This window comes from Onychomys torridus, chromosome 1 (genome assembly GCF_903995425.1).
Source record: "Onychomys torridus chromosome 1, mOncTor1.1, whole genome shotgun sequence".
Classification (NCBI taxonomy): domain Eukaryota; kingdom Metazoa; phylum Chordata; class Mammalia; order Rodentia; family Cricetidae; genus Onychomys; species Onychomys torridus.
In genome coordinates, this window is record NC_050443.1 from 152,607,439 (window position 1) to 152,622,197 (window position 14,759).

General features: G+C 43.0%; 1 protein-coding gene across 1 annotated transcript in view; it reads left to right on the top strand.

Annotated features, from left to right (window-relative positions):
• The first annotated feature begins 1,516 nt into the window (after positions 1-1,516).
• The window catches only part of Fas (Fas cell surface death receptor), a 39,453-nt gene continuing 26,210 nt past the window's right edge, over positions 1,517-14,759 (top strand). Inside the window, exon 1 of the mRNA XM_036198636.1 lies at positions 1,517-1,624. Coding sequence (XP_036054529.1) covers positions 1,595-1,624 — 30 coding nt within the window. The 5' untranslated portion in view covers positions 1,517-1,594. The remainder of the gene's footprint in view (positions 1,625-14,759) is intronic.

Here is a 14,759-nt window from a genome sequence, read left to right on the forward strand (position 1 = left end):
AAACACTAAACGAGAATCTGTAATACGTGTGCAAAGGACCTGGTGCAGACCCATGCCGGCCCGGTGCATGCCGCCTCAGTCTGAGTTCACAGGAGCTTTGACCATGATGACTTAGAGGATCTTATTTTTTGGTGTCCTCCAGCCCCTCCGGCTCTTACTCTCTTCCTGCCTTCTCCCCTTCCACTGGGTTCCTTTGAACCCTGAGGGGTTTGATGGAGACATCCCATTAGAGCTGAGTGTTCCTGGGGCTTTCACTTTTTGTATAATGTCTGCCTGTGGGTCTCTGTGAGTATAGTAAAGTATCATTAGGAGTCATTTTATTACAATGTTTCTTTCTTTCCTTTTTTTTTTTTTTTTTTTTTTTTTAAGAATAGTGGTATTTGGTTTTACTCTAGGTTCAGGGGCTATCTCTGGCTCTTCGTCACCCAAGCAGTGTCATGAATGTGTTCCATCTTGTGGAGTAGACAGGCCTCAAGTCAAATCAGATATTGATTAGTTAATCTCACAAACTTTGTGCCAATATTGCACTAGCATATCTTGCAGGCAGATCACCATTGTATATGTATATATATGTATATGTATATATTTTAGGATGCTTCCTCTGTATCCGGTTTCCATATTACCTCTCAAATAGCAGTTAATTTTAGCTATCTCTCCTTCTATTTCTTCCATCCTCCTCCTCTCCCCTCCTGACTTGATCCTCCCATCCCACTCCCCCCACCCAGTCATAACTATCTATCCTTTTTTTCTTTCCTAACAAGATCTATCTGTCCCTGAGTCCCTTACTCTAACCCTAACCTCTGCAGGTCTACGGATTATCATCGACTTAACAACAGCTGTGTGACTTGTCATAGGTCATTTACCTTTGATCTCCACTTGAGAAATGCAGTCAGGATGGGCTTTCCTCTCATGATCCCACAGCCCAGTATCTCTACCTCCTATATGGTGATTGTCACTCCATACACCATTCAAGGGCTCTGTGGAGGGACCCTCCCTCATTAGAATCCCAGAATCCTCTATGGTAATTACCACTCTGTACACTACGCAGATGCTCCGGGAGCCTCAACAATCCAGTCACTGACAGAGGCAGGATGGTCTTGGTCTCTCAGCACTTAGTCAAGGTCCAATTCATTTAGGAGTTTACAATTCTTCCCTGGGTGCAACAGCAAAAGGAGGAGAAGGCTCTCACGTGACCGTGGAAGCACCCAGGACGGGGAATGCCCATTTGTACAATCAAGCCTTACTCTGGCTTCCCTCTCCCCAGCCCACACCAGTGAGTTGATGAATCAGTGGATTTCCCCTGAGCCCAGCAGAACTTCCTCCCAAACGGTGGGGCTTTACATAGGTTGTGTCTACTCCCTCAGAAAAAGCGACATATAAGTGTTCAAAGCGATTTCTGGGGAGACCGGAGAGAAGCGGTTTGAGAACCACGCTACACACACACACACACACACACACACACACACACACACACACACACACACACACACACACTCGCCATCTAGAGCAGGGGGTGGGGCCGGCCTTGCCCAAGTAGGTGACTCACCCTGCTAAGAAGTGGAGACTTAGGCTGGCTTTCCCTTGGGGCACAGAAATGCTGTGGATCTGGACTCTCCTGCCACTGGTAAGCTTTGGGAAGCCTGGATGTGGGACGCTGCACTTTGGGGACTACCGCGCGGAAATCTGGATGCGGCTGACATTGAATGACGGCCACCCCCTTCCGTCCAGATATTCAGAAGGGAGGGGGAGCTGCTTTTTTTTCCTGGCTCAGTGCTCAGGGCTGATCCCCAGGCACAGACCCGGCAGCTCGAGCGCTTGTCTGGGGTTCCCTCCGAGACTGTGCAGCACAAGAGGAGTTGACACTTGTGACAGTTCGTTCAACTGGGAAAGTGAGTCAACTCTGGGCGGCGATTCCGACCCAGGAGGCGGGAGGTAACCTTTCTCAAAATAACTTTCAAAAAGTTACTTTGGGTTAAAAAGCCTCTGAAGATTTGTTTACGTTCTTGTGGCAACACGGAAAAATAAAACCAGTGTTCTTCCCTTCCGGGAATTCAGCTGTGAAACTGTAGGTGGCTGGGCTGATGGGTGTTTTTATGTTGTTGTTTTGTCCAGTTTCTTCCCACACTCCCGAGGCAAGTTTATCTTTGTAACCTTTGAGCTCTGGGTCTTAGCCAGTGTCTGCTGCAGGCACAGGAGTAAGCAAGCACTTGGCTTCTACAGGAGAGTCCCCTGCTCAGAAATACTAGCTTGATACTGGCCAATCAAAGGGATTCTACCTTGGGAGGTTCATCCAGTTCTGAGTTTAGACAAAGTGTTTTATTGGGGCCCTAAAATCGGTTTTCACAGCAGCAGCAGAGAACAGAGGAAGACAGCCTCTGCTCAGCCTCTGCTCAGCCTCTGCTCAGCCTCTGCTCAGCCTCTGCTCAGCCTCTGCTCAGCCTCTGCTCAGCCTCTGCTCAGCCTCTGCTCGCTTGCTTTTCGAGACAGGGTTTCTCCGTGTAGTTTTGGTGCCTGCCCTGGAGCTCATTCTGTAAACCAAGCTGGCCTGGAACTCACAATGATCTGCCTGGCTCTGCCTCCCGAGTGGTGGGTGGGATTCAAGGCGTGCACCACCGCCACCGGGGTCTCTGCTCACTTTTACAAGTAGAAACCAAGTTCAAAGAACTTAAGGACTGCAGAGATAACACAGCTAGCTCATGACAGCCCTGGGCTTGGACACAGCCCTGGGCTTGGACTCAGCCCTAACTCGGAGGCACAAGCAGTTTGTGTATAAACTGATGATAGGACAGCTCCAGGGCATGGTTAAAGGGAAGGTTTTTGCTATAGATATGAAAAAGAGAACAGTCAGAGGCATCAGGAACAGTCCAGAGTATATAGAGAAAGAAGTAGACTGAACATGGCCAGCAGACTGGACATGGCCAGGGCTACCTTAAAGAGGGGAGAAGCAGGGTTCAAAGAATAGAGAAAATCCAGCGAGAGAGGCAGGAAAGGCAACAGAGAGATCAGAATGAGAATAGCAGGGTTATAAGGAGAATGAGTAGCTGCTGGGAGGGAAGCCCAAGAGCTGGAGGGAGTTTAGGGTGGGGAGGAGGTGAGAAGGGCTAGGATGCTAACATAGACTTTGAAATGTGTATCAGGTGCTTGGATACCTTGATATGCTGATAGGTGCCATAGGTAGTCATATGTCCCTTTTGCCAGAGGTAAAAGAAATGACTTTCCAGTGAGTCGTAGGAGGCACATTTAGTCAAGCCATTAGGACAAGCAAGCCAGATAATTTGAGGACTTGATGCAGATACCTTGTCCTTGGTGGGGTATGCATAAAAATTAAATTCCGTGAAGGCCTCTTTCTAGCCACTTTTCAACAATTTGATTTACTGACTCCTGTCTCTCCCTTAGACCCATATTGTTCTAATGCCTGAAGGGACATAGGAGAACAGAGGTCCACCTGAAAGTTTCCCGTCCCCAGTTTTTCTGAATTCCCAAGTCCTGGGTTGGTGCCGATGGGGACTGTATATCCTGGGGTAGTAAACTCCAATCAGTCTACCTTTAAGGGGCCCAAAGTCCAAATGATAACACCATCTGTCCCCATCCTCAGCAGCCTTTTTCAGAGATCACACCAGGTACTTTGACAGCAGGTAAGATGGTGATTATGATTGGGTAGAGTCCTTTCCGGACAGATTCCCGGGTCTGGGCAGGGATCTCCTGCCTGGAACTGGTGGGTGGGTTCAGAGCCTAGAGAGATGGCAGGATTCCCTTCACAGGTCAATGCTGGTAAACAGCTTGCCAAGCTTCTTGTGCTGTAAGTGTGCTGTAGATTTTTTTTTAACTATCAACCTTTTTCATTACAAATTTTAAGCTAACTTTTTGTTGCAGATTTTACAAGTTTTGTTTGTTTTTGTTTTAACCGCACCCAGCCAATTCACAAGTCCTGAGATACAGGAAGTATACATAATAGTCCTACAAACCTTGAGCTAAAGTTGATACTTTAGCAAACCTTTTAGAGTTAGAAGAAAGGGGAGTGTTTAGAGAGTTAAGTAAAACCAAGAAGAGGAATATGAGATAAGGAACAATGATCCCTACAAGAACAGTTTACTTTTTGGCTGTCTTAAAGCATGGAGTGTCTTTTCCTGTGTTGTTCTGTTTTGCTGTCCTCCCAGTCACAAAGACAAGTGTCCCCACCTGACTCAAGACAGAGATTTTTGTAGGAAACTTTTAAACAACCATCCTGGGCCTGGAGAGGGAGACCATACATAACCCAGTTCTAGAGCTGGATTTTTTAAAATTAAAGCAGACTAGCATGTGACAATATTTAAATATTATCCATACATAGAAGACATTTGAATCTCTGTAAAACTGGATTTAGTGATCAGAGGGAGAGATTAGAGCAGGGAGCAGAGAAGTCTCAGAGATAAGAAATTTATGAGAGTGGAGTGAGAATTTGGAAACCTAGTGTGCCATCTTTGGCCATTGAACTGTACTGAGGCCAAGCCATTTGCAGTAAGACAGTGAAGCTTAATGAGATCTTTGAGTCTGAGGAAGAAAAGAGATTAGAGAAGAGGGTGATGGGGGTGGGGTGGGGGAGTATTCTGAATGGGAAGAACCCATGGCTAGAGACAAGAACAGGCTCCAAGAGCAAACTGAACTGAGAGAGTGATAGGGGTAAGGAGAGGGACAGGGAGAGGAAGAGAGAAAGAGAGAGAGAGAGAGAGAGAGAGAGAGAGAGAGAGAGAGAGAGAGAGGAGACATTTGGAAGCACAGTGAGAGGAGGTAGGATGGGAAAGGCTTAGGGAAACTCCACCAGAGGGAAGATTTCAATATCTTAGAGGCCCAGGAGAGCATAGAAAAATGCCTGATGTACCTGCAGGTCTCAAGTAGCAGGCTCCAATGAGCCAATGAGAAGGACAGAGATAGAGTAGGAAGCTCTAGGGGGAGATGAGGAGAGACAAATAGTTAGCCATGGTTAGAGACAAAGTTAGCTCTAGGAGGGGGCTGAGAGACAGCTAGCAAGGAGGAAGCCAGGATTAGAGTGAGGAGATGGACAAGAGAGACAGAGCAAGCTCCAGGAGGGAGCTGAGAACATGTCAGAAGAGAGAGCAAGGATGGGAGAGAACACTAAGTGTCTTGGTGACAAGAATTTCAAACCAGGGCATCCCCAAGTGGACTGAGAGACTTGTCAGGGAGAAATGTCCAAAGTCACAAAGGAGAGGCGTCCTATGTGATGTGTTCCCAATTGGGAGAGATAAGCTGCCTGACACAGCAGCATGACTTTTGTAGCATAGTAAACTCTGGGAGCTGACAGAGACAGACCAGGTAGCTCCAAGGAGAGAAGAAGCATCTGAAGCGGGGTGGTAGGTATCAGGAGCCAGAAGAAACAAATGTTCCTTACCTTTGGAAAGTCAAGGTAGTAGCTTGGTTTGATTCAGAGAGGCTAGGCACCTTGGAAAGGGGTCTCTTTGTACCACTCCTGGATGTTGGGCAACAAATGTATAAAGTGATGACATGACCAATCCATAGTTATGGTTAAGGGAAAGGTTTTGTTGTTGTTGTTGTTGTTGTTTTTGTAGATATAAGAGAAAGAACAGCCAGAGGCATCTGAAACAGTCAAGAGCAGAGAGAAAGAAGTAGACTGGACATGGTCAGCAGTCTGGACATGGCCAGAGCTGTTTGAAAGAACAGGGGATAGAAGAGAACAGAGAAAATACAGTGAGAGAAACAGGGGGAGGTATGGGTGGGCACATAGCGGGAACAGCAGGGCTATAAGGAGAAGAGTAGCTGTGCGGAGGGAAGCCCATGAGCTGGAGGGAGGTTAGGGCAGTGGAGGAGATGAGAGGGGCTAGGATGCCAGCATGGTACTTGTGATACCAGTATGTGCTGTGACAGACTTATAGGCATTCTGTCAACAGGAAGGCAAATTGATTCCTTTTGGCTGCCTTTTTATCTAACTGCCAGAAATCCTTCTATAGTCTAGGTTGAGCTCATTTCTGGACATTTGTACTGCCTTTTGGAATTTGAGGAATTGGAGTTTCTTTTAGACTACACAGTTTGCTGGTTGCATCTGATATCCAGAGTATACCAAGAGTAGAATGGCAAAGGCTCATATACTTGGCACCCTGTGAAGGAGTGAAAAAAAAATCCCTTTGTTTCTTTAAGAAGTCATGTATAGTATTTGGCCTTTAGAAATGTCTTTAGGGAATTTTAAGATTCTCCTCAGTGTAAATATCCTTGTTATCAGTCCATCAGTGTGGGTGGCTTGGAAAATCTCTCAGCTCTTCACAGTATGCCAAAGGCCTGGAGTATGCTCAACTTAGGTACAGCTGTGTCTTTAGCTTAGGATGTGTGCCTCAAGGACCCAAGAAACAGCTTTCCTAAAAGCATACACACAATACATGTATGCTCATGTGAATTTTTACAGACACACATTAGTACATCAACGTTAAGTATAATTTATGATTTACGGCCTAGGAGATTAAAGTTTACTAACTAATGTTATAACGACAGAGGAGTAACATGTCCCCTGCATAGTCATTGCTGCATTTCATAGTACCTTCCATCCACCATATAAGACTCTGAAGTTTCCTTATTCAGAACCTGGCCTTATCCAACATCAAGCCCCCATTCTTCTAGCATTGTATCACCCTGTGTGTCTCCTGAAATATGCCTCCCCATACAGTAGGACTTCCTTAGTTGTGGCGTAAGTGAAATAGAGGCAGAGTGAATTAAAACGCAAATCCAAGTTTTGTTAAAGAGTGGTGATTTCCAGGGAGTAGGTTTGGGGATGAGTTCTCTTTGATTCCTTTCCCCAAGTTCCCCTGTCTCCAGTACCATTTGCAGACGCAGCAAATGGACCCTTCTTTGCCTCTCTTTCCTCTCTCTACTTTTTAGAGATTCTTTTGCCTCTCCTAGTTTCTGGGATTTTTTTTTTTGTCCAGTAAGTCTGAAGTCACCAAACCTTCACAAATTTTTAGAGCCAATCTGTGTGTATGTATGTGTCTTGAGTCCGGTGTGCGTGTGTGCGTGTGGTGTGGTGTGTGTGTGTGTGTGTGTGTGTGTGTGTGTGTTATGAAGTGGTGCAAGGTCCTTACGGTTTCATCCTGCACTATTTAGGGGCTGTGAACAACCCCTCACCAGACAACCCCTTTCCTCATAGTTCTTAGAGCAGTTGTTAAAAATGATGGTTGAAGAAAATGAGATTTAGAAAAGAATGATGCATTTACAAGCAATCCTACAGAAGAATCATGTGTTGGAGGAATGGACAAAGACAGCTGCTTTGTTTATAATTTAATCATTTCCTTTCAAACAACTCTAGAAACATGAAATGGTTTTTTTTTTTTTTCAATTTTTTGGAAGGGCTTTGTTTATCCCACAAGAGACTTGAAAGTTTTATGAATGCAATCACAAGACTAAATATAAATCAAAGCAGTAACAAGGGTGGAAAACTGTAAGTTTTATGGATTCTTGCACATTAAATTCAAGTTCTCATGCTTGCTAAGCAAGCACTTTCCCAACTAAGTCATTCTCTCAGCCCAAAACACATGTTTTTAAAGACTGAAAAGCAAGAATTAAGTTGGAGGCTATCAGCATCCCTCACCAGCTACAGCTCACAAACAGAAAGTCTGCTGCCTGTCCCTGTCCACAATAGATAGAATTATCGCTGGCAGAGCTGATGAAGACTTTAATGTAGGAAAAGATTTTATTCTGAAGCTGAGATTACAGGAGGGTCAAAGGTGAAAAAGAGCTGATGCACCAGGGTTTGATGCTGTCTCTTTGAGAATGAATAGTTTCAGGACTGGAGTGTTAGCGTATTGAGACAACTTTCTGAGGGCTGGGGCATGCTCAGTGAGGAGGCTGACCACCACAATCCAATTGCCATTTGGAGAGAATCACAGTTTTTCTGAGATGATTAGAAACTTGAATAAGGAAATCCCCCTGCAAAAGCCCCTTCTAACTTGTGTGTTTTGGGTGAATTATCTTAGTTCCAAAAGTCCCCTACCAAGCACATGTTTTACATTATGTACCAGAGACCACTTATTGAAAAGTCACAAAAACCATGTGATTTAAAACTGCAATAAAACAATGCAATAAAAAATAACTCGAAACCAAGTTTAGGATAATGAATCCTTCTTCGAGTAGATAAATACTTAAAAATTGCCCAAACAGAATGAAATTAAATGTAAATATTGGAAAATAAAGTCATTCATTAAAAAAAAAATCAGCCTTATGGGAACATTTTAAAATTTTACTTCTAGCTTCTGAGTCTTTTCCACACATGTCCATAATTGTATGTTTATTCAGTGCTGTATATGGGCTGCTCCTTGACACTTCCTATGTATATTAACCTGCTTGTGTTTCTATGCAATTATCATCTTATAATTTTTATTTGATATATTATAGAGAGGGTATTTAGTAAGGGAGCTTGAATTACTATAATTTTGTTTATTAATTTTATAATTTATAAATAATTATCTCTTGGGTCTAAGAAATAGCTCAGTGGTAGTGTTTGCCTACCATGTACCAGGCCCTGAGGTTGATCCCATCACCCTAAAACAAATAAATAAAATCCATAAAAAAAAAGAAAATAGTGGGTAGAAGTGCTTGCTGCCAAACCGTACAGCCTGATTTGGGTCCCTGGGCTCCACATGGTGTAAAAGAGAATGGTTTTGCAGGTTGCTCTCTGACCTCCACTTGTGTAGATGCACACACACACACATACACACACACACATATACACACATACACACACACACATACACACACGTTTCATGTAAGTACCGTAGCCTCCAGTTTTTTGCTTTAGGGACACACATGGGTATGTTTGTATAATTCACACAAACAGAAAGAAAACCCACTTAGTTACTGGCCATTCTTTTCTCTCTCAAATAGAAGGGGCTTGGAAGCAGGCTCCATCAGGAAAACTGCTTGCTATGCAAGAGTGAAGTTGTTATTATAAGACTGAGCAATGCAACCCTTCCTTTTTAAGAAGGAAATGAGCTGGCCATCTTCTCTACTTCTCGTTCTTGTACCGCCACACAGCCCAGTCACCGCCCCAGTCATAGGAATTTCGAAACAGCAGTCACAGTTGGTGCAAACAATTGTCCATGGCCCACTCAGTGGAGATGTATTGCTGGAGTGTCTGTGACCACAGCAGCCAGTAGAGGAACAGTCCACGGGAGGCAAGAAGGCACACTGTTCAGTCAACGCAACTAAGTAGCTGGTGTTGGTTCACACCTTGGGAATCTGACTCTGAGTAGTTTATTTTAGGCACAGTTAAGGATAGCAAATAATGATAACTTTCCTGGTGATAATTAACTCGACCCCATGTACACACTCAAGCTTAAGATATGACTACATCAAAACTTCTTTGTGAAGTACATGTGACATACTCCATAAAGATGGGTTCTACAGATTGAATGTGTGTGACATCTTTCATAAATATAGGTTCTAGAGATTGACTAGCTCACAATAAGGGTTTGGGGAAAGATTCGGTGTGGCCTTGGCCATATATAGCAAAGCTTGTGAAGCAATGGAGGCATGTGTGTGTGTGTGTGTGTGTTTGTGTGTGATGGTGCTTGTGTGGTCAAAGACAACTTGTCACCTCTCTGCTTCTTTTCAAAATGAAGAAATAGTCCACACATTGTTCTAGACGATGCTTTGTTTAGCACATGTAGTGCTGATGCATAAAATACATATACATGAATTTATACATTTATTTTTGTTGCTAGTTGGAACCATTTCAATGTTAGATATTTTTGATGTCTGTTGGAAAACAGATCTGGGCTAGTGTAGCAGTTCTGATCTCCCAGAGCTTAGACCCAGTTAGTCCCTGGGTCCAGGTACAGTACCCAGCCTAACAAGTCTACTCCCACTCAAATATCTTGATTTTCTGAGCTGCTACCAAGGTCTAAGCATTTTTATCAAAATGCTCCACGTATGATTCTGGTATTTGTTAGAGTGTTTATTGTTTATGTATTACTTAAATATTTTTATGTCTATTAGGGTTTCTGAGAACATTTTTTCTTCCCTTCCCTCCTTCCTTCCTTCCTTCCCTCCTTCCTTCCTTCCTTCCTTCCTTCCTTCCTTCCTTCCTTCCTTCCTTCCTTCCTTCCTTCCCTCCTTTCTTTTTCTAGTGTTGGGATTTGAACCCAGGAATTTGCACATATTAGACAGATGCTCTGCCACTGAGTTATACACACCCTTTGTCTCTGAGAATTGCTTTTCTAACTTTAAGAAATTAAACTTAATCTTTAAAACTTAAAGTATTAAACTTAAAATAGAATCCAGATGGGATTTCCTGAGTCCTTTCTGTGTTTCCTGTTTACTGCTTCGTCAGTTATGGACCTAACTGAGTCTTCCTACTGCACTGTTTCTCTCCTGAGATTTCTAGAGACTGGCTTGAAGAAAGAGAGATGACATGTCTGGGATGGGGTTACTTTCTACTTTTATATATTCTGAAATAAATAAAAGCACATACAACTTTCACTTATCTTGTTCATGTAGATTTTTAAATCTTTATTTTGTTTTCTAAGCAATGTAGTAATATAAAATGGAAATACTACTTACTGGCTTACACAATTAGAGATGCATTAAATCCCTGGTAGATATGAGAATTATGCATTGATGCACTGCTAAAACAATGAACCATTGATTGCCTTTTTTAGAATTTCTGTTCAGTCAAATATTAATAAGTGCTAGGAGGTCTAGTAAGCAAGCCTGCAGAAGTAGTCAGCAGATCTTCACCTGTTGCCTCACTGTTTTCTTCAGCAGTGTAGGGCAGTGAGATTTCAAAGCAGTCTCGTATGGCCAATAAGTCCAGGAAGAAGAAGCCTGGTTTGCATCTGCCCCTGGGTGATTTCTACTTCTAAATTTCATGGAAATTCTCTTATCCATTTAGCTCCCTGATCATTTGAGATGAGAACTCCTTCAGCTACAGGAGGTTCCCAGGTTTATATGTGTCTCTGATGTTCGTCAAATCAGGAGTGTGAGAGAAGAGAGAGGCTGTAGTTTTGCATTTATATTAGTGTGTGAGGGCTATTATAACCACGTCCCACATGCAGGGTAGCTTGAACAGTTTCTCACAGTTCTCCTCTCAGGACATCAAAGATGAAAGTGACAGTCTGCCTCTGAGGGCAGTGATGGGTCTGCTCAGGCCTCTGTTTTTCACTTACAAATGGCCTCATCTCTCTTTGTCTTCATGTCGTCTTCCTCTCTCCATGAGCACCCATATTTCCTCATGAAAGAGCAGCTGTCTTAGTCACTGTTCTACTCCTGTGAAGAGACACCACAACAAAGGCAACTCTTAGAAAAGAAAGCATTTCATTGAGTGCAGTCTGACTTTCTTTGTGTCATCAGCTCCTGAATAATGACACAGAGACTTCTTGAATGTGAAAGCTTGGCCTTAGCTTAGGCTTGTTCTCAACTAGCTCTTAAAACTTAAATTGAACTGTTTACATTAATCTACATTCTGCCATGTGGGTCATTACCTCTCCTCCCTACCTTACATCTGACTTCTTCTATATCTGACTGGCAAACCTCCCATGCAGGATTCTTCCCAGAGCTCCTATCTCTGCCCAGAAGTCTCACCTATCCTCTCCTGCCTAGCTATTGGCTGTTCAGCTCTTTATTAAACCAGTCGGAAGGTGCCTTAGGCAGGCAAGGAAGGACAAAGACACATCTTCACACAGTGTGATCAATTATCCCACAACAATTGGGGCTGGCTTACAGTTTCAGAGGTATAGTCCGTTATCAGCATGGTGGAGAGTATGGTGGCACACAGGCAGACATGGTGCTGGAGAAGTAGCTGAGAGTTCTACATCTTGTTCCACAGGCTGTAGGAAGAAAGAGCCTGGACCTGGTGTGGACTTTTGAAACCTCCAGGCCCACCCCCAGTGACACAATTCCTCCAACAAGGCCACACCTCCAAATCCTTCTCAAATAGTGCCATTCCCTTGTGACTAAGCACACAAATATATGAGCTTATGGAGGTCATTCTTATTAAAACCACCACACCAGCCAAATTGGATTAGGACTCACCCTACTGAACTGAGCCAAACCATCTCTGAAGTGGTCCTATCTCAAAATGTGATCATGTTTTAAAGAGCTGTAGGAGTTAGGATATTACCTCAAGAATATGGAGTGGGTGAACAGTGCAGCTACATCAGTCTTGGGTCAAGAGGCAGCATGAGGTTGGACCGGCCACTGGAACATTTTGAAACATGGCTCTGTCTACCAGGGAAAGGGCTTAGTTAAATCACCTTTCAGGTCCTTTCTGTTCTGAAATGGTAAATCCAGGGAAGGAGAAAAGAAATAAATTATAAATCCAATGAGATACCAAACTATGGTTCAGTATCAGAGAGCTTAGGAATTATCTAGAAGCTTTGCTAGTGTAGACAACTTTAACGTATTTTCTCATTTTCTGTTTCTGCTATTCACCCAAATGAACCCCAGCTACCACTTCCTGTAACCTTTTCACTAAATTCTGAAAGACAAATTTCATAGTATACAAAAGGACACTACTTACCTATGTTTTCACCCATCTATTTGAACTTTGGAGTTAAAATGCCCACTTTCAAATTGAGTAGTCATTCATTCAGGTAATTCCATCAAAGTGCATTTAAATGACTTTAGAAGCATTCTTTTATGTTATTACATTTACATATTAGGGCTACAAGAATAATTATGTAATAAGGTGGATTTTTTCAAAGTATGGTGCAAATATAAAACAGAATTACAGACAATTTAAAAGCAAATTTCCTAAATTGTATATGTTAAAAAAAAATCTTTTCTGGTACTTTCCCCAGAGTAGTCTGTATGGATAACTAGGAACATCACACTTATCACATTTTTATATAGTCTTTCTTTCCCCCCTCAAAACAAAACAACTAATTCACAGTAGACAGTCAGCCCACACCTCTCCAGGTATAAATGCAATCCTTAAGAAATATATTTACTTATTCCCATTTCTAGAGAAGCATTGAATATTAATTTCTTTTCTTTACTTTTTAAAATTATTTTTATTTTTATTTTATTTTTTATTTTGGTTTTTTGAGACAGGGTTTCTCTGTGTAGCTTTGCGCCTTTCCTGGAACTCACTCTGTAGACAAGGTTGGCCTTGAACTCACAGAGATCCACCTGCCTCTGCCTCCCCAGTGCTGGGATTAAAGGCGTGCGCCGCCCTGCTGAATATTAATTTCTAAGTCACTTTTTCTTGCTGTCCCAGTGACTCTGAGTGCATTCTCCATGGCGATCTGTTAAGGACATGGTTAAGAAGGCATACTTTTATAGTAAGTATCCTTTAAGAAAGATACCTAGAAACTCACTGGAAATATAGCTCACTGAATTACAGTTACAAGTTTGTGGTGGTTTATGTGACAGAGCTTCCAATGAAGTCAACAGTTCTTTTCAGTATACGTTGAAATAGCCTCCTTTCTTTTTTGTCTCGTCTGTTTAAATAAGACAGACTTTTCCTCATAATGAAGCAAAGCTGATGGACCAGGGGAAACGAAACAGCCCCGAACACACTAAGGTGAGGAGATGAGGTCAACTCAAGTAAGGTTGTATTTAGGATGCTTGTTTCAGGAAGCCAATAGGACTGCCATCAAAACCTGAAGACAAAATATAAATTTTTAGGACAGATCAAATGCTGCTCACTCAAGCACAAACTTTTCCCATCTCTGATGTCTTAGGTGGTGCCTGCCATAGATTCATTCCTGTTATCACCCAGGTTTCTAATCTTTCAGAGAACACAAACCAGAAACCACTTCGGAGTTTTAGAATTCATGCAGTCTTGCTACCACCAAAGCTTCTCATTAGCTGTGATGTAATGAACTCATACTCCCAGCAACCAACATTATCAGGTTTTGATGTGTGTTAAAAGAGCATTTCGTGTTGACATTTTTGTTTTTGTTTGTGTGTGTGTGTGTGTGTGTGTGTGTGTGTGTGTGTGTGTGTGTGTGTTTCTGTTTTCTCCCCTCTCTTTGGGCATGTAAGGGCCAGGCTAGCCTCGACCTTGTGATCCCTCCACCTCAACTTCCCCAGGAGCTGTGATTATGTGTCTGAGCTATGGCTGGCTCAGACACATCCTTCTATTCCTCTTCCTCCTCCTTTCCCAACTCGTCAACGTCTAGCCTCTCATCAAGGGAGCATTTTCCTGTAGTCACTGTGCACTGCAGTCTCACTGGTGAAGACACCCTGTGGCTTTGGCTGGAAGTAAATCACTTTTCATTTTATTGATTACTTACCGTGGAGCTGAGGTGTCACTGTGCCTTTACAAACTGTGTTCAGTCTGATGCCGACATCAGTATCAGTACTGAACAGTGTGGCTGAGCCAGACATCTGGCCACTCGTTCTTACCAGTTAGAAAGCTGACGTTTTCACCACCTAACACCTTTCCCCCCACCTTCCACTTAAAAAAAAAGGCTTTTCCTGTTTGTTTTGAACCCGAGAACAGAAAAAAAAAAAAAAGTGGTTTTTTTTCTTTTTCTCTCTCTGTCTTTTTAAAATCTGCCTCAGCCCTCAAGACCAGTTGTCACACTTATCCTCGGGCACCAGCCTTACCAGGAGGCCCAAGTTCTTTAGGTCGTTTTTTTCAGTCACTTGGGTGTCTCTTTGCTTGTCATCGCCCTGTTACTTCTTGAGTACTGTTACTCCTTTCCTGGGAAGAAGGTGTGCTGAGCCTGTGCTAGCTAGCGGGTGACATGGGGCAGGCACTGGCCCTTACGGGTGGACTCATTCCTGTACCATGTCTTCGGTTTGATAACTTGAGA